The 19,910-nt window shown below is 32.7% G+C and overlaps 2 protein-coding genes across 5 annotated transcripts in view; one reads left to right on the forward strand and one right to left on the reverse strand.

Annotated features, from left to right (window-relative positions):
- Positions 1–6,780, forward strand: part of DNAI7 (dynein axonemal intermediate chain 7) — a 116,671-nt gene extending 109,891 nt beyond the window's left edge. For 2 of the 4 annotated variants that reach the window (XM_074194229.1, XM_074194230.1), the window contains 2 exons: positions 1,090–1,203; positions 3,863–6,780. In XM_074194229.1, the coding sequence (XP_074050330.1) occupies positions 1,090–1,203; positions 3,863–4,135 (387 nt within the window). In that variant the 3' untranslated portion in view covers positions 4,136–6,780. The remainder of the gene's footprint in view (positions 1–1,089; positions 1,204–3,862) is intronic. The other 2 variants (XM_074194231.1, XM_074194232.1) reach the window with 2 other exon arrangements.
- Positions 927–19,910, reverse strand: part of IRAG2 (inositol 1,4,5-triphosphate receptor associated 2) — a 134,194-nt gene continuing 115,210 nt past the window's right edge. The window contains 7 exon segments of the mRNA XM_074195309.1: positions 927–4,860; positions 5,660–5,767; positions 6,969–7,070; positions 7,320–7,369; positions 7,481–7,543; positions 10,025–10,068; positions 17,405–17,552. Of these exon segments, the coding sequence (XP_074051410.1) occupies positions 4,617–4,860; positions 5,660–5,767; positions 6,969–7,070; positions 7,320–7,369; positions 7,481–7,543; positions 10,025–10,068; positions 17,405–17,552 (759 nt within the window). The 3' untranslated portion in view covers positions 927–4,616.

Below are 19,910 nucleotides of genomic sequence, written 5' to 3' on the forward strand. Positions count from 1 at the left end.
GCTAGCTGCTATGATTATCATTACTACTACTATTAGGATTACTGTGATGAGTTTGGGACTTGGAGTCAGGAAGAGTTTCATTCTTGCCTTACACTTTTATGAGTGTCATTTCATCTCTCCCTGTTAAGTGAGGTCATTGAATTTGCTGGCCTCTAAGCTCTCTTCCAGTTTTAAACCTGTGGCCTGTGATATTTGCCCTCTAAGAGATGGATTTGGTAAATGCTTTTGGAATGCCTGTTAGCCCCAGGTCTATGTTCCTTCTGTCAGCAGTGGTACTGATGGGAGTATAGATGGAAATTCCTTTATTAAAAATGAGAACAAATTTTAAAAATCCATTTTCTTTCCCATGGCTTGCTTTAAATATTGTGGCTTATAGAGATGATGTTATAGTAATAGTGAATGGGAATTTCACTAGATTTGGATTTAGAAGAGACCAACATTTGTGTCAAAGCTCTAACAATAAGACAAGTCACTTACCCGCTATGACTCAATTTCCTCATCTTTAATAGGGAAATACTAATGATATATGGTGTCCCCATAAGCATTAAAGTTCTGTATAAATAGTAACTATTATTATTATTGAAAGGAATTTGGAAGCGAAAAGTTCTGAGTTCAGATCTCCCCTCTAACATTTGCTGTATGACTTTTTTTATCTGTTCTCTGAATGCCTCAGTAGAATTGATCTGTTAAGTCATAGCTGAGTCTTAATTGCATTTGAACTGGGATTTGTTCACCTTACCATCCTATCATCCTATTCAGAACACAGTACCATCAATCCTGTGATTTTAGGTAAAGTTCATAGCACATTTCTGTTCATTAAGTAAGGCATTGCAGTATAGACAGAATGACTATATAGTCGAAAGATATTAAAGATCTTTCATTTTACAAACATCAATTTATCTGAATTTAAATATTCATGAAAATTATGAAACATTGACTGCTTGGGTAGATGCGCTATAACATAAATATGTTATTTGTATAATAAAATGTATCTAAGTTAGGTTGCCCAAAGTATTCTCTTTCAAATGATGAATATAATATTATTATTTTTATAATATATAATTAATTCCTTTTATGTTTATGTTGCAGAATCCATTTATAGAAGTGGGTTGTTATCGACAAATGGCCCTGGTGGCTTCTGTTTTTGCTTTCAGTTGGAGTAAGTGGAATAAGATATCTGGTCCTGAAAAAATTGTTTTTAAGGTATACTTTCAATTCAATCTACCATAAATATAATAAGAAGATATTGCATAATGCCTTTGTTTTAGAACAAAATGGAGCAATAAAGTGAATTTCTCCTTTTCAAATATGAAAAAATTCTAATTAAAAGCAATTCAACATTTATTCAGCCACTGGAATGTATAAGGTACTGGACTAGATGCCTTACAACAAAGAAAAAAAGTCCCTAACTTAAAAGAAGCTGCTATTCTAATGGTAGGAAAGGAAAAATAAAATATGGGCTTGTATAAAGATAAACGTGGGAATTTGAGAAAGGACTAATGACTAAAGAAAACTGGGAAAACTTTACAAAGGAGGTGGCACCTGAACTGTATCTTGAAGGAAGAAAAACATATTAAGAGACAAGAGGAGGTGAGAGGATGTTCAGGGCATGGAAAGATGACCTGTTCAAACATAGAGATGGAATGTAGAGTCTGGGGAACAGTCAGGAGTCCATTTTGCCTGAATGGAGAGTATATGAAAGGAATTATTGTGAAATAAAGCTGTAAAGGTAGGTTAGACCCAGCTTGTGGAAGGGCTTAAAAATCCAATGAAGGTATCTGAATTTTTTTTAAGGTATTTGAATTTTATTCTAAAGGAAAGAGAGTTAACTAAAAGTTTTTGAGTAAGGGAGTGAGTAGTAGAGTTAGATTTATAGTGGAGGAAGAATATTTTGATAGACAAACTTCAAAGGAAAAATTAGAGGAAAGACCATTAGGGATGTGCTTAAATGGCACAGGCAAGGAAAAGGATTGAAATAGGGTAGTAGCTATATGAGTGAAGAGGACAAAAGAGGGAAGTAATACAGAAATCTTGGCTTCTGTCTGAATATAGGAGGTGAAGGAAAGAGAAGTGTTGGGAATCATTCCAAGTATGGGCTTGGATGATGAGGAGATTGAAAGTTTCAAAAGAAATAGAAAAGCTTGGAAGATTTAAAGCAGTGGAGAAGGGATATGGGGGAAGATGAATTCCATTTTAAATGAATTTGAGATGTTGAGGGAACATACAGGCAAAGATGTTCAGAAGACAAATGATTTAGGACTGGAGAGATGTTAGGGATAAATAGTTTTCTTGTTTGGTTGTGACTGCTTTTGGGGTTTTCTTGACAAAGATGGAAGTAATTTGCCATTTCTTTCTCCAGCCCATTTTACACTTGAGGAAACTGAGGCAAATAGGATTAAGTGACTTGTCCAGGATCATACAGGTATTGTGTCTGAGACATTTGAATTCAGGAAGATGAATCTTCCTGCTTTCAGACCAGGTACTCTATCCAATGCCCTACCTAGCTGCTTCATATATAGATATAGGAGCCACCTTTAGAGAGGTGATAATTAACTAATGGGAATAGATGAAATTGCTAAGTATAAGATATAGCAAGAGAAGAGAACCCACCACAGAACCTTGTGGGACATCTGCACTTAGAAGACAGGAGATAGATGATAACCAGAAGAAGGACTGGAGGACTCAGAGAAGCAGAAGTGAGGAATCTCAGGGAGAAAAGAGTATCCAAAGGACAGGGATGGTTGAAACTATCTAAAGCAGTAGAAAAGGTAAAGAAAGTTTGAAGGTTGAGAAAAAATGAAATGTGTTTAACAGCTGACATCATTGGCAACTTTTGAGAGTTCAACTTCAGTAGTATAATTGATGGAGATGACATTGAGGATCTAACTTATGACCTCAGTCTCTTAGCTGAGGCATGAAGACAGGAAATGGGAGTTGAGGAGGTTATGAAGTATGAGATAAGAGGAGAGAAAGACTATGGTCCAAGAGCTGAACTTTTTTTTAGAAAAGAAGAAAAGTAACTTGATGGATTATAATCACTAGGCTCTAGAATGAGTGTGATAAACAGGGATGGAATGAATATCTAAAGAAATAAATTTGCTAAGGGATGGCACCAAGGGTATCACTGGAAGTGGCCATAGGGAATAAAAAGGGTTTGTTGTTAGACTTTCCTCCTAATCTATTCCATCAGGATTCATGAGAGGAGGGGGCAGCTGCAGCCTTTTATGGGGAGGTAGGCAAGGGAAGCGGACCTTCCTACATGTAGCCAAAGGTTTTGAAAAGCCAAGAATCTAGAAGGGGAATTTATTAATGACAGAGATGGAGGAATATTTGTGAACACATTAAAGAGTATAGTTTCACAAACTTAAAATAGTCTCAATTTATCAAAATCTGAGCTATTTTAACTAAGAGCTCCTCCCCAAGTGATATGAATTCATTTTACTTAAAGACAATGTGTGTTGTATCTATGTATACATGATTCCAGAATTGAGTCAAACTATATACCTTTTATATATGAATATCACAGCTATGGTTGTGACATTTATTCCTCTGGGAGAATTATGGGATGAACAAGAATTCTCTCATTTTTAGAACTGCCTGGAAAAACCCCTCAATGTCTTATCAAGCTCCGATAGCTTTAGTCCAAACTGAATGTTTCTAATATCAAATTCACTCCAGGAGTAGAAGTAATTTGGAGATGAGAATTCATAACTGGGCAGTTAGAAAGGGGATCACTTTTTATTTTTGATGCCCTTTGATATTGGACAAGTGCCAGCAATGGGCTTACATAACCCTCCATTATTGGACAATATGGTAGTTTTTTTAACTCTTAGAATTCTTTCTTTCTTTCCTTCTTTTGTAGGCAAGTGAAGTCAAAAAAAAATATGTTAAGGATGATGAGTGGTCCCATTATATGTTTAATGGTGAAAGAGCACAAAAACTCAAGATTACTGAATTAAGTGAAGAATTTTCAGAAGAATTAGAAGATGATTCTGAATTTCATTCTACTTTGTATCATATGATCAAAGATTTCACTAGTGAAACAGGAATGGAGAAAATCCAGACTACAAACCACCTGTTTATTGATTCTGTATGCAAACTTCTACACTCTACTAGAGTACTAACTTATTCTTAATGCATCATAATTGTTAAAATTTGGTGAATCAAGTACATTTGAAGTGAAATCAGGTACTTATTCAGCTAAATATTACAAGAGAAGTATAGTTTCAATTTCCCATTAAAGTTATCTGTTTAGCATTTTTACACACAAATTTAATTTTTGAATGAATGCTCTGTAATAGAACATTTAAACATGTTGAGAATTTCAGCTACCATCATATTAAAACTGATTCTTTATTTCTTTGACATTTCATAGTGCATAAAACAGTATAAATTTTCTTTGTAAGGTTCACTAAAAAAAATCACAGACTTCCTATGTACTTTGAGAAGAGAACACTATTCATTAGCTTAGTTTAGAAAATTATCAGATACATAAGAATGTCTTTTCTAAAACATTTCTAAAAGGGGGAGGGGTTCTTCTGCAATTTTCTGGAGTAAAATTCTTGATTTACAGGCTGATTTAAAAGTCAACATGTGATTGCTATTGCATGTTGCCTTTATACTGGTGGGGGTCCATTGTGTTTGAGTTTGGTATAAGGCCACAAAGTTTCTTGGAATGAAGTCCAGGAATACCTGTTTTCTACAGGAGCAGCATCTACAGCCCTTTGGAAAAATCGACCTGTAAGGAAACTCATAAAAGCTGCAAACAGTACCATAAGAATGATAGAAATCCAGAGGGTTGTATTTGTCTTTTGAAAGGAGGTCTTGAGATCACATGCCCAGGTTGCTCCTATGTTATAACTATGAGAAAATCACAAATACAGGAAACTAATTATGCTGTGCATTTGTATTTATTAATGCCAAATTTATTAAATATACTAAATAATCTTTGCTATATTTTATAAACTCTCTATACATCAATGCTGCATCATTGCAACTAGCTATAAATTATTTTGCTACCCTCTCCTCAACAACTTGAAATGAATTTTTTTCATGAGGAAAATCAAGAGGTTCCTACCTTCTACAAATACAAAGGCAGTACTATTAATACCATATTATGTGATTAGTATTTATATAGTGCCTTAAGATTTGCGAATATATACATATATATGTATATTTAACCTAACATGTCTGAAGTAGACTAAAAAAACTTAATTTTCTTTTTAGAAGTGAGGGTACTTAGAATTTGAGATTTTTTTTAAGCCACATTAAAGTGAAGCATCATACCCTATATACTCATCCTTACTTAATTTTATTGTTTCTGATTACTATTTTATTTTATATATCTAGGCTAAAATTCTAATTCATTAAGATCCAAGCACTCCCCTTACCCTTTGATAATTTGAAATTGAGTAAGTTGATTTTCTATCATCATCCTCATCCTCATCATTCAGTTCCACTGACCACCACATCACTTAAAAGACTGTGAGTCAAAGCTAAATTTTCTCCTAACTAACCAGATTAATTTCAACAGTGAGATATGTTATAAAGTTGTCTGGATAAGAATATTAAGATCAACACTCTCCTCCTCCATCTTCTCTTCCAAACCTTCATATACACATTTACAGACTTTACATCTTTTAACAAATGCACAACTTACAGTGAAGCAATATCCCATCTGGACTGATTTTTCATTTTTTCAGAAAAGCTTAGCTTTCTTGGTTCCTCCAAAACTTCCTCAGCAGGTGGTTCTGATTCTTCTTTATCTCTTTAAAGAAACCAATTTTAATATTTAAGCCTATAAGAACTCATCACACAAAATAAAACTACTGTTAAATTATAGCAGGTGACTGTGATTTAAATATATTTTTTAGAAAACTATGATTCTAGAATTATTCTAACAAGTTTCTAATTTTATTCGTTTATTTGTTTGATTTTAATTTTATTATAGATCCCTTAGGGTCAACTCAGACTGAAAGAAAAGTGTTTTCCCCTGCAAAAGACCTCATTCATTTGAAACATTTTTAAAATTTTGAATAATTTGACTAGAAAAAGAATTTTATATAAGCACTTAATTTTAAACAAATAATAGTGAATATTATTCTTCTGGGAAAGAAAAAGTGAATCAAAATCATATCTAATGTTTACATAGCATTTTAAGATTTGCAAAGTATTTGCCTCACAAACCTAAGAAATAAATAATATGGTTATTGTTACCCCTATTTTCCAGATCAAGAAAACAATGGCTCATAAAATTAAAGTGATTTGGCCATACTCTCCTAAATAGTGTTACTTGAACTGGAACTTGAACTCAGAACATCTGGCTTGAAATCTAGTGTTCTTTCCATGAAACCATGCTAACTGTTAAATTGATAATGGTTATTTTTTTGATTGGATTTGACCAGCAGCCTGAAGATTCCTATATGCTCCATTCTATACACTTAAGGTTGTCATTTCCCTAAGCTAGTCACTAGACTAAAGAGTTTCTTAAAAATTTAATAATTTCATTATATTCATTGAGCAGTATCTATTTGGATTTGAATTTTTAAAGTCTCTTTGTCTAGCAACACAGAATTATATTGATAGAGTAGACAATGGCACTTAACATTTTCCTTTCAGTCTGAGATGCCCTGAAGGGTTTTATAATAAATTTTCTTTTGGTTGATTTTTTTACAGGAAAATAAGAAAAAAATTTTAAAAAGTTGTCAAGTGCATTCCTATAATGTACTCATGGAGCAAAATTAATTTGGTCTTTTGTTTACAATATGTAATCACACTGTAAATCTACATTGCATTATAAATCTAACAAGATGATTGAAAATAGTAATTTTGATTTTTAATTTGATTTTTAATGTTTAATGTTAAAATAATTTCATTTTAAAATTTTTTTCAGTATAGTTTAAAGTACATATTCTAAAGTTGAAGGGTTCTGTCCACTTTCAATAGCAATCTTAACATGTTTCACTTACTTTGAATCACATTTCTCTCCCTCATCATCAGCCCAAGAATATGTACTACTGAAGTGCTGAAGTGATGGACGGTGTTCACTTTGCTTTGGTCCCAAAATACGCCTGAATTTAAAAAAAAATTGCAGGTCATATCACATTACTGAAATTAATATACAACTCTTGTTTCATGTAAAACAAAAGGAGAAGCTGACAGAATTTATTAATGGATAAACCATGATTTTGTAATAGTTGATCTTGCAATATGTAGCAGTTAAATGTTATAGTTTATAACAGTATATATTTCAAATATAAATATACCTAATTAAAAATAGGCATAAATTTCCCAAATAGTGAGCAAAATCATAAACTTACCAACTACTTGACCTCCTATTGAAGCGGTCATTTTTTTCAATTCCTGACATCTTCAGTATTTTAAATTTTAAAAGAGAAGTTAGTATGTGAATTTAATGAATTTCTATTTTTTTATCTGAAAACTTTTGCTTTTGAAAGAGATAAAAGAGGAATTTTCTTACCAATCCTGTATTTCCAAAATTTCTGGGCAAGGTTGCAATGCTGACTCTTCGAAGAGAAGGTGGCTGCAGACATACAGACACGTGCACAAATGATTAACATTCTTTGACAAATTAAAATTATAAGAGTATATGATGTAATTTAATGACCTCTAGAGATTATTAGCATGAATGAAATATATTCTCATTAACTGAAGTTATTTCAGTGTGTGTCTAAATCACATTTCAAACTGAACTAGAAAATAAAATCTGTTATATTTGGTTATAATGAAATCCCAAACTTCCTAACTTTTTATATTGTAACATCTACAACCTTTGGAAGAGGGCCACTTAAAATATACTGACAGGAATGATCTTTTGTAGCAGCCTCAAAAAGAAAATTTTCACATTTGCTCTCTGCAGTGAGCCTATTTCAATTACATATATAAAGTCATAAATCTGGGCAATTTGGATTAATGGTAGTTTTCAACTACCTATCTTTGTTGGTTTAAGGGTTAGTGGTATTTGTATGTTATTTTTTATTTATTATATATAAGCTATATGTGTGTGTATTCTTAACTTTATCTAATTAGGAAATTCAGCAACCATTAAGCATCATGTTTTCAGGAATGATATAATGTGAAGGAAATAGGACACTGAGTTTAACTAGATGGGAATGAAAACAAGTATAATACAAAATAAAATAGAATAAACATATAAGAGAGTCACAAAGTTCTGAGAATGGTAAATAACTTCTGATTAGGGAAGGCTTCATGGAGAAGGTGACATTTTTGACTTAGTACCTATTGTCACTAGGCAATTGTGTCAAATGAGACAATATCTAGAAAACTCTTTTCAATCTTGATGTACCATACACATGCTAGCTATTATTATTATTATTGAATAATTACAGTATTGATAATATAAGGTATATATATTCTCTAGGTTTAGAAAGAAGGATCCGGCTGAAAGAGCCTACTTCATAGCTTTTAATTTTAGAAACCAAACCTCTATGGTAAAGATTCATGAAGGTATAGAAAGCAAGAAAAAAGGGTTTGGAGGAAAAAAAATAGAAGTTACATAATGCTATAAAAACCACTTAATACTTTCCCCTTAACTCTATGAAATATTTTTATATTTGAGTAAGGTGATGCTCAAGTAAATTAACCTGACAAGTTATATGACTAATGTGTGTTGTAGCTGGTATTTTAAATTTCCTGACTTTTATGTCCAGGACTTGTTCCATTACACTAAGTTATCTCTACAAAATTATAAAAGAAGGTCCAGAGCAGTAGGGAATTTGAGTTAATATCCAGAAGTATTCTGATGGTTGCAAACCATTTAGAGAAGAGACTAGGGAACAGAAGGAGATGTGTAGCTTTCAACAGGCCTTTAAAGTCCACTTTTAATATTCAATTAAATTTAACAAAGGAAAAAGGGAATGATTGCCCCCATCCCAAATACAGGTTTGTTTGTTTTTTTGCCAATGTAAATAAACAGTAAAATTTCCAAAATTATGAATTAAACATTTTGGGGGGATAATCACAATATTAAAAAAGAATTAAAGAAATGAACTTAATCATTTATTTTCATTTAAATTTTTTTGTTTTTATTATGTTTCAAAACCACATAGTTTAAAAAAGAAACATTCAATTTTTTTTAGGTTTGTTTTGGAAAGACAGTGGGGTTAAGTGACTTGCCCATGGTCACACAGCTAGGTAATTATTGAGTGTCTGAGGCTGTATTTGAACTCAGATAATTCTGACTGCAGGACTGGTGTTCTATTCACTGTGCCACTTAGCTGCTCTTAGAAACATTCAATTTTGAAAATAATAGTTTTTAGGTAAATAGAAATATATTAAGATTTTATAAGGTTGATATTTATTTTCTATGTTACCCTGGTTTTTTGAAAAAAATTTAATCTATGAAAAAAAATTCTAGTTATAAGAAAAAAATTCTGAAATGTTTTCAGATTTCTAGGTAACTAAAATGTTTAGATTCATATTTTCCAAAGGGGATAATCTCCTGTAAAGTATTAACTATAGGGCAACTAGATGGCACAGTGGAGAGAACACCCACCCTGAAATCAGGGGAACCTGAGTTCAAATCCATATTCAGATACTTAATAACTACCTAACTACCAAGTGACCTTGGACAAGTCACTTAACCCCATTGCCTCACAAAATTACCAAAACCCAGACTTCTATGTATTAAGATACATGAAATAGGTATGAATTTATTAATATAATCTTATTATGAATACTTTTTAAAATGAGTAAATACTCCATAATTTTTTTTAGCACCAGAGTATATTGAAAAGAGCAACAGACCAGGTATTGGAAGATCTAAACACTAGATCTGGCATTACCACAAAATAGATGTATGACCTCAGGCAAACTAATGAATTTTTCTGGCCCTCAGTAGTTTCATGTTTGGTAAAATTAAACTATATGACCTCCAAAGTCTCCTCTAATTTTAAAACTCAAATAGTGTATAATTTTATGCAATTCAGATCCTGTGGAATAAATACATCCCATAAACTCTGAAATTCCATACAGCTTTAATTACCTTAGAATTTAGAGATGCTGAACGCTTTTTAGTTTGAATGTCATCTGAAGGGAAAAGGACACATACATTAATGGAAGTTATATATACAGTTTACATTAATGTTTTCAAATTTGACTAACAATTGACTAGCTCTAGTAGGTTCAAATGTCAACTCTTAAAAAAGGAATAAATGAATTCATTCAGAAAGTTAAAAAAAGTCTAAAAATTTATTGTAATCATTTAATGACATTTAAAAATTTTCTACCTTAAGTGCATTGAGAAATGACAGAAAAAAATTCTATTTGAAATTACAGCCAAGTGTTTGAAAATATCTAGCAGTACAGCTAATAAGATGCAAAAATGATTTGAATATAACTACAAATTGTCCTTTACAAAAATATAGACAAATGAGTAAAGAGAGATGAATTGCTCTTGTGGTCACACTAAAGTAATAAAAATGAAATTACTATGAAAATTAATTTACAAATTCAGCAACAAGATGAATCAAGCTACTGAAGAATAAGAAAATTTAACTGGTTGAGAATTTTAAAGAAATTAATAGGATGAAAATGGAAAAATCAGGTGGGATTAGCAGGACCAGAGCTCAAAAGTTACTGCAAAGTACTGGTTAAAAAATGTAAAAGGTGATAAATGCACCAAAACTCAAAATCAACAAATCTAGGGACTTCAACTCATGGAGTAAAAGTTATATTAGATAAAAATTTCTGGGAAATTGGAAAGCAGAAATTAGATTTAGATAAATATCTCATATACACACTAAAAAGTTCCAAATAGATATAATACCTAAATATAAAAGGTTATATTATAGAGGAGCATGGTGATACAATTAATAATTATGAATAGAGTTTTTGACCAAAAATTGAAAATATAAGGAGTTTTGATTATATAATATTGATTTTTTTCTGCAATGAAGAAAAAAAAGAAAGGAAACAAATCATTGTAGCCAGTTTCTCTGATAAAAGTCTCATGTCAAAGACAGATAACAAACTGATACAAATATATGAAAACAGTAACTTTTAACTAGATAAAAAGTCAAATAGGCAGTTCCCCAAAAAAAGAACAGAGAGCTATATCAACCATATGAAAAGCACTCCATTAATAGTAGGCGGCCTAGCAGATAGAACATTGGTCCTGGAGTCAGGTGGACCTGAGTTCAAATCCAGCCTTAGACACTGTGTGACCATGGGCAAGTTGCTTTTTGCTTTAACCCTGTTGCCTTAAATAAAATTTAAAAATTTAAATAAGGGGCTGGAGTAGAATCTGTTTTGCTTCAGCTAAGTGAAAGTCAGGTGTAGCAATCATGATCTCAGACAAGACAAAAAAAATAAACCTAATTAAAAAGATAAAGGATAATTGCATTTTGTTAAAATTCACTATGGACAATGGCAGCTTTGAGATGTTGAAAATTAGAATTAGGAAGACTCATCTTCCTGAGTTCAAATATGGTCTCAGATACTTATCTGTGTGACTCGGTCAAGTCATTTAATTTAACCCTGTTTGTCTCAGTTTCCTCAGATGTAAACTGAACTAGAGAAAAAACCCAAATGAGTTGGACCCAACTGAAATGACTACAACAAGAAAAAAAAAAAACAATTCTTCAAGGAAAAGTTAAATGAATTATTAGAAGAAACAGACACTAAAACTACACTAGTGGGGCACCTCATTTTATCTATCTGAGATAAATCCAAACATAAAAAATTAATGATATGAAATTTTAATGATAGTAATGATATGAAATTAATGATATGAAAATGATATGAGTTTTAGAAAATTTAGATATTTCTAGAGAATATTGAATAAGAATAGATAAGAATACACTTTTTTCTCATGTTGAGAGCACTTTCACAAAAATTAGCCAGGTAATAGGGCATAAAACTTCAGAAACAAATGTAGAAAAACAGACAAAAAAACCCTTAAACATATTTAAATAAATCATAAAGGCCAACTGCTCTCTTAACCTAGAATCAGAGAGTTCATCACCTTTGAAAGATCCTAAAATGAAAATTCCCATAAATATCATAGTCAAATTCCAGAGTTACCAGATCAAGGAGGAAATAAATATAACTCGCCAGAAAGGAACCATTCAAATTCCATGGAGCTATAGTTCAGATCACACAAGATTTAGCTTCTATGTGAAAGAAATGGAAGTCTTGGAATATGATATATCAGAAGATAAAAGAGCTAGAATTACAACCAAGAATAACCTACCCAGTAAAATTGAGCATAATCCTAAAAGTGGAAATTATAAATTTAATTAGCTTTCAAATATTCCTGATTAAAAAAAACAACCAAAAAAACCAGACCTATGAATAGAAAATCTGACAGATTCAAGAAAAGCATAAAAAGATGCAGAGCATTGTGTAGAGTCGGTAGTTGAGTATTCAAGGTAGGAGAGAGATTGTTGCTTTTTCCAAGATCACTATATTTTTGGATTTTATTGAGCTTTTGGGTTGGCTCAGGCATCTACAGTTATTTTCTTTATGCTGAGAGCTCTGGTTCTGTGGGTCTCTGTGAAGTACTAAGACATCCCATAGCTAAAGTCAATAACCAGTTTCTCAATATCTGTTTTCTTGTTGCTCTGCATAGATTGTCTTACAATAAGCTTCCTGCCTCTCCCAACAAACAATATTTGGAGTTGTGTTCTCTGTGGCTGCTTCATTTTAGCATAAACCATCAGAGAGATTCTGGCCTTAGGGCTATGAATCCAGGGTGCAAGAGGAAGATGTGGGTGTATCCTAGAGAATCCAACTGTATAGTTTTAGTTGCTCTGCAATCCAAATGATTTTCTGCTGCAACTGGATAGAAATCTTTTCTCTATTCCTTGAGGCTGACACATTCTCTGAACATGTCTATATCATCACTGGATGTAATGAGGGATCTATCATTTTCTTATATTGAATCCCAGGGTACATCAATTTATTGATCCTGAGAAACTTCACTGTGGCTTCTCTGACCAGGGACTTGCCTGACACCTTCAATAAAGCCAATAAAGTCCTTACATTCAGCATGTAGGTATTATATAGAATGTGAGTCTCCTTTCTTACCACACACCACTATACAAAAAGGAATGCAATGGTCACTGTAGAGATCTGCTTCATGTATATATAAAATTATCTATCTATCTATCTATCTATCTATCTATCTATCTATCTATCTATCTATCTATCTATTATCTATATGTATATGCATGCTATCTTAATTCTTTTGAGGCCAGACAGGAATACACAGAAAGGGATAAAGAATAAAGAGGATTTTTAGAGGCAGGAGTCATTCTAAAAGCACTGCCTCAGGATCTCTGTCAGAGGCATATGAAGCTTGAAAATTAAACACATCATTCTGCAGTTTTGGGCATCTAAATGATGGTTCCTGATATGAGAGCTGATAAAATTAACCATGTACAATCAAATCATCAGAACAAAGAGAGAAAGAAAAAATATGCCTATGATAAAAAAGAAAACTATAGACAATTTCCTTAGTGAATATTGATGTAAAATTTTTAAATAAAATTAAATTCATATGCTCTGACTATGTTGAATTTATTCCAGAAATACGAAGTTGGTTTATTATTAGGAAAACTACAAGCATGATTGCCCATCCCAAAAACAAGAACAAAAATCATATGATTAACTCGATGTATGCAGAAAATGCTTTTGTCAAATACAACACTCATTCCTATTAAAAACACTAGAAGGCATAGGAATAAATGGAACTTTTCTGAAAATAAGCAATATATACTTAAACCAAGAGCAAGCATTATCTGAAATGGAGATAAACTGTAAGTTCTGAAGGGAAATAAGAATGTCAATTATCACCATTATTATACTAGAAATGTGCCCTATAGCAATGAAACAGGAAAAATAAATTGAAGGGAAAAACCATAGGAAATAAAGAAATAACCCTAATACTTTCTGCAGATGATATGAGTATATAATTAAAGAATCCCAGAGTCAACTAAAAACTGGCTAAAACAACAACCTGAGCAAATTTGCGGGATATAGAAGAAATCTACACAAATCATTAGTATTTTTATATATTACCCACAAAACTAAGCAGGAAGACATAGAAAGTGAAATTCCATTTAAAATAACTGCAGACAGTATAAAATAAAAACTATATGAATACAATTATAAAATATTCTTCAAACAAATAAAAGCAGATCTAAACAATCTGAGAAATAGTAATTGCTCATCAATAGGCTAACTTGATATAATAAAAATGACAATATTATCTTAATTTGCTTATTCAGGGTCTATTTTATAGATATAGAAAAAATAATTTATCTAGAGGAATAAAAGTTCAAGAAAATCAATTTTTAAAAAAAATGAAGGCAACCCAATAGTAACACATTTCAAACAATATTAACAAAGTGGTAATCTGGCACTAGATAAGAAACAGGTTGATCAATGAAATGGGTTATAACAGCACACTATGTATAGAAATAAATGACCAAGATGATCTAGTGTTTGATAAAACCCAAAGCCCCAAGCTACTGGGGTAGAAACTCACAATTTGACAAAAAATTCTGAAAAATTGGAACAGACTGACAGAAACTAGTCGTTTTTTTCAGAAACATCTTACACTAAGATAAGCTCAAAATGGGTCCCTGATTTACACATAAAGGATGCTATTATAAGCAAATTCAGGGAATGGAAGACACTAATTGTCAGATCTATAGAGAGGGAAAGAGTTCATGACAAAAGATAGGGTGGTTCACAGGAGGCAAATTGGATTTCATTTACAGAAATTTAGAAAGTTTTTGTACCAACAAAACCATTGCAGCCAAAATTAGAAGAGAAGGAAAATAGAGGAAAAATTTTACCACAAGTTTCTCTGATAAAGGTTTTTGTTATCAAATATATGAGAGCCAAGTCAAATTTAGAAAAACAAGTACTATTCCTTTTTTTAAACTGGATTCTTTCATCATTTGATAAATGGCCAAAAAAACTACTTCATTATAAGCTGAACTACTATGGCAATCAAATCACAGGTCCATTCTCTATTGCTATTCCATATTTACCTTAATTCAACAAATATTTATTATAAATATACTATATACAAGCTACAGGGGATACATAGATTTTAGAAAAACCTAGTTAGACTTAATGGACTGATGCAAAGTGAAGTGAGCAGAATCAGGAGAATAATTCTCTTAATAATAGAAAAAGATAAATTTGTATTGTAAAGATAATCAACAGAGAAAGACTTAGTAAATTTTGATAAATAAAATGATCCACAACTCCAAAGGGCTCATTATGTAAAGTACTTTTTATTTCTTAATTAGAGAACTGATGAACTTAAAGGACAATTGATTGTTTTTGTAACATGGCTAATGTGGAAATACTTTGCTCAGCTTCATAGTATAATGGGTATTGTGTTTCTTGCCTTTTCAATGGGTGAGGCAGGGGGTAAAGGAGGGAAGGAAATTTGGAAGCGAAAATAAAAACAAATGTTAGTATCTTAAGGTTCTCCTGAACATCAGTGTCTTTGTAGCATTTCACTGACATTTACAAATCAAAGCTGTCATTTGTGATAATTTCTTAAAAATTAGTGGATAATTCAAACAGATTCCATTAGGATTACTCATGATATCTATTAAAAATAAAACTTAAAATTTGATCAGTGGAAAGTATCATATATCTATCCAATACAATTTTATCCATTTGGTTTTATTTTAAAATAACAAAACAACCAGTGCCTAATTTCACGTATATCCTAATAAAATGGCATATATTAAGGATTGATAGCTCTCTGTCAAATCTGCCCTGTGTTCACATTCCACCCACTCCCATCCTTGAACCCCAGTCTCTTTAGCTTGTTGTGCTGAAGTGGGTATATGTCCACCTGGTCATATGGTATAAAATCAAAGAATCCTATGGTGTAGGATCGCATACAACAAGATTTTTTTTTCTTCTTCTCCATCTCTTAGCACATGCATGGAAACAGAAGTATAATAATCTAGGTCAAAACTAGCCTAAAGAAATACCAGTATCAGTCAAGTTCAGTAGAAAGCCCATTTTCCTTCCATTCTGATGGGAGGGTATCCTTTCCATTTTCTGATAAGAAGCACATTTTGGCTATGAAAATAACAGGGCTTCAACAAAACCACTGTAATCAAGATAAAAAGAAATGTATACATTGGGAAACAATTTTTGCAAGTAGTATTTCTGACAAAGGACTCATCTCTAAAATAAAGAACTGTATTTTCAAAATTTTCAAAAAATTTTCAAAAACCAAGCTATTCCCCAATTGACAAATGGTCAAAGGATAAACAAAGGCAATTTTACAGCTGAGAAAATCAAAGCAATCCATAGTCATATGAAAAATTGCTCCAAATTGTTACTTATTAGAGAAATGCAAATTAAAGTATCTCTGAGATACCACCTCACACCTCTTAGACTGGTCAATATGACCAGAAAGGACAATAATCAAAGTTGGAAGGGATGTGGGGAAATCTGGGACACTTATACATTGTTTGTGGAGCTGTGAACTCATCCAACCTTTCTGGAGAGCAATTTGGAATTATTCCCAAAGGGCAACAAAAATGTGCATACCCTTTGATCCAGCAATACCACTATTGGGTCTATACCCTGAAGAGATAATGAAAAAGGGTAAAAACATCTCTTGTACAAAAATATTCATAGTAGCCCTGTTTGTGGTGGCAAAGAAATGGAAATCAAGTAAATGTCCTTCAATTGGGGAATGGCTTAACAAACTGTGGTATATGTATGTCATGGAACACTATTGTTCTATTAAAAGCCAGAAGGGATGGGAATTCAGGGAAGCCTGGAAGGATTTGCATGAACTGATGCTGAGTGAGATGAGCAGAACCAGAAAAACATTGTACATCCTAACAGCATCATGGGAGTGATGATCAACCTTGATGAACTTGCTCTTTCCATCGGTGCAACAACCAGGGACAATTTTGGGCTGTCCGCAATGCAGAATATTATCTGTATCCAAGAGAAAGAATTGTGGACTTTGAAGAAAGACTAAAGAATATTACCTTCAAATTAGGAAAAAAAAACCCATTATCTTATTATGTAATTTTACTGTCTCATATTTTATTTTTCTTCCTTAAGGATGTGATTTCTCTCTTGCCACATTCAACTGAAATCAATGTATACCATGGAAACAATGTAAAGACTATCAGAATGTGTTCTGTGGGGGTAGGGTGGGGGGAAGGAACCTAGAATGGGGGAAAAATTGTAAAACTCAAAATCTTTCCAAAAAAAAAAAGAAAAAATAACAGGGCTTCAGAAGCAAGATATTTTATCAATAAAGTCTCCAACATGAATTCTTATTCCAAACATATTACAGGAGAATGAATGCCCACTGTTAAGAAAAATAAAAGTGCGGAAATTTTAAAGCTTTCTTGATTACCTTCATCTTCGAGGGTGCTGAAAGGCCTTTCATTCTGAAGGAGAGCTTGTTTCAGCTCTTCTAATTCTGCATGTTCTTTGGCATACATTCGCTTCAAGTTTTCAACATGCTGAATCATTACTTCCACTGCTTTACTGACTCGGCTTTCCTGATAGGGAAAAATATATTTTAAAAGTTCCTTTTTGTGAGGCTAAATGGGGGAGGAGGCTATGTAAGAAGTCAAAATGAAAAAAAATACTAAATCATTTTTCATTTAAGTCAACTAAAATACAAAAATATCAATAATTCCTAAACTTCTGAAAGCATTTTCTTCACAACTTTATGAGGTAGACAGTGGATATATTATGTCCATTTAATAGATAAGGAAATTAAAGCTAAGAACCTTGTCCAGGTTAGTAGAGATTAGTAAGTAGTAGAACAAAGATTTCAATCCAAGTTTTCTAATTTCTAATTTTAGTCCAGAAAATTTATCTGAGACCTTCAACTACAAAAAGGGGGCCCAAAAGTCTTATTATGGTTTTAACTTTTAGACTATCCTATCTTTTAAGAAGGAAGGCTCTTAGAAGTCACTAAATCTAATCCCCTCATTTTATAGATGAAGGAATTGAATCCTAGAGCTGAGGCGTCTCCAAAGTTGTCAACAACAAAAAGCCTAGTAAACAGAAGAGCTGGTCCTCTTCTTCAGTTTCCATATTCAGTGTTCTTTGATGCAGAAGACTTTGATATTTCAACTTATTGACTCAGCCTCTGAATGTTACAATTCTTTTCTGAGAGATTGAACAGGGAAACAACTTATCCAGACACTGGGCAAAAGAAGGAAACTAAAGATACTAATTAATAGTTTCTTTCCCCTTTTAGTAATTACTGTATTTTGTAGAATTCTGTCATTAAGTATAAATTATCAAAAATGAGCATCCATGGGGTGGCTAGGTGGCTCAGTGGATAGAGCAGTGACCCTGGAGTCAGGAGTACCTGAGTTCAAATTTGACCTCAGACACTTAATAATTACCTAGCTGGTGTGGCCTTGGGGAAGCCACTTAACCCCATTGCCCTGCAAAAAAACCCCAAACCCAAAAAACCTTAAAAAAAATGAGCATCCAGGACCCAGCACCAGGGTCAATAAATTTTGGTTCCAATTGAGTTTTTACTTACTGTTTTACTTAATTGAAAAAAAAAAGAAAAAACTTTTCCCACTCAGTAAACTTGTTTTCTCCCATGCTATGCCCCTCCTATCCTCTAACTTCAGCTCTGTTAAGTTCTAGCTTCTTTCTATTGTTATCTCCCCCTATATACATCATCTCTAACCTGCCCTTCTACTAGTCCTCTGTTTCCTATGGTATAATTTTTCATCTTGTATATCTGTATTCTTTCAATCAACACTAAAATGAAAAAAAAAATTATTATGAATTCCACATTCCTAATAAATATATTCTATATTCAGAGACAGAATTAAATGATGACTAGAACACCATTCTTGGGACGGGGAAGACCTGCATTCAAGTCCTTCCTCTGATACTAATTGTGTGACCTTTTACTTCTCAGCACCCTAGACTAGGGAACCTTTTCTCTGCCAAGGGCCATTTGGATATTTACAATATCATTCGTGGGGCTATATTTATTTAGTCAATTAATTCACCCCTAAGAAGCTACTAGGTTTATTGAATTTCGAGTTCTGCCTGCAGTTTGCCTTGTCAACACTAGACCAATACACCTCCAGAACTGGAAGTTCCTTGTCTCTGGTCTAGACCATTAACTATAGAAAAGGTCCTGAACTACAAGAGCAATTAAAATACAGATAAATTCTCTATTCTTGTTCCATATTTACCTTAACAATTCAACCAATATTTATTATAAATTTACTATGTACAAGCTAATGGGAACACAGAGTAAATGAAATTACAGATTCAAGAAACTTAGTCTACTGGTAGGATACAATATGGACAAAGGTATGCAAATACATTTAGAGGGAGAGAGGGAGCGAGGGAGAGAGAGAGAGAGAGAGAATTAATGAACGAGAATGAATAGATCAGAGAAGGGTTATCAAAGGAAGAAACACCTTAAAGTTGGGTATGTTATATGGCCGAAATTAGGTGGAGTATTCCGGGGTGGGGGTGGGGTGGAAGAAGGTGGGGTGGGGGAGGAGGGAATACCTTGAGCAAATGCAAAGATTGAATTTAGAATTCAGGGAATAGCTAGAAATACATTGTCTGGAATACAGACCAAAGAAATAAATTGAAATTCAGGTGGAAAGATAGAGTGTAGAGGCTTCAGATGAAAGGCTGAGTTTGCATTTAACCTGACTGTGAATAAGGCAGTTATATGATCCTATTTGTGATTCAGCAAGATTATTTTGGCAGCTGTATGGAATTACTGGGATTTGTTATTCTTTTAACAACTGAAAGGAGAAGTTAGAAACAAAGAAACTAAGGAAGTTGATGAAAAGTGCTAAGGACCAAAATTAGGTTTGTGATTATGAGAATGTAGAGAAGGGGACAAATATGAGAGG

The sequence above is a fragment of the Macrotis lagotis genome, chromosome 7 (assembly GCF_037893015.1).
Source record: "Macrotis lagotis isolate mMagLag1 chromosome 7, bilby.v1.9.chrom.fasta, whole genome shotgun sequence".
In the NCBI taxonomy this organism is placed as follows: domain Eukaryota; kingdom Metazoa; phylum Chordata; class Mammalia; order Peramelemorphia; family Peramelidae; genus Macrotis; species Macrotis lagotis.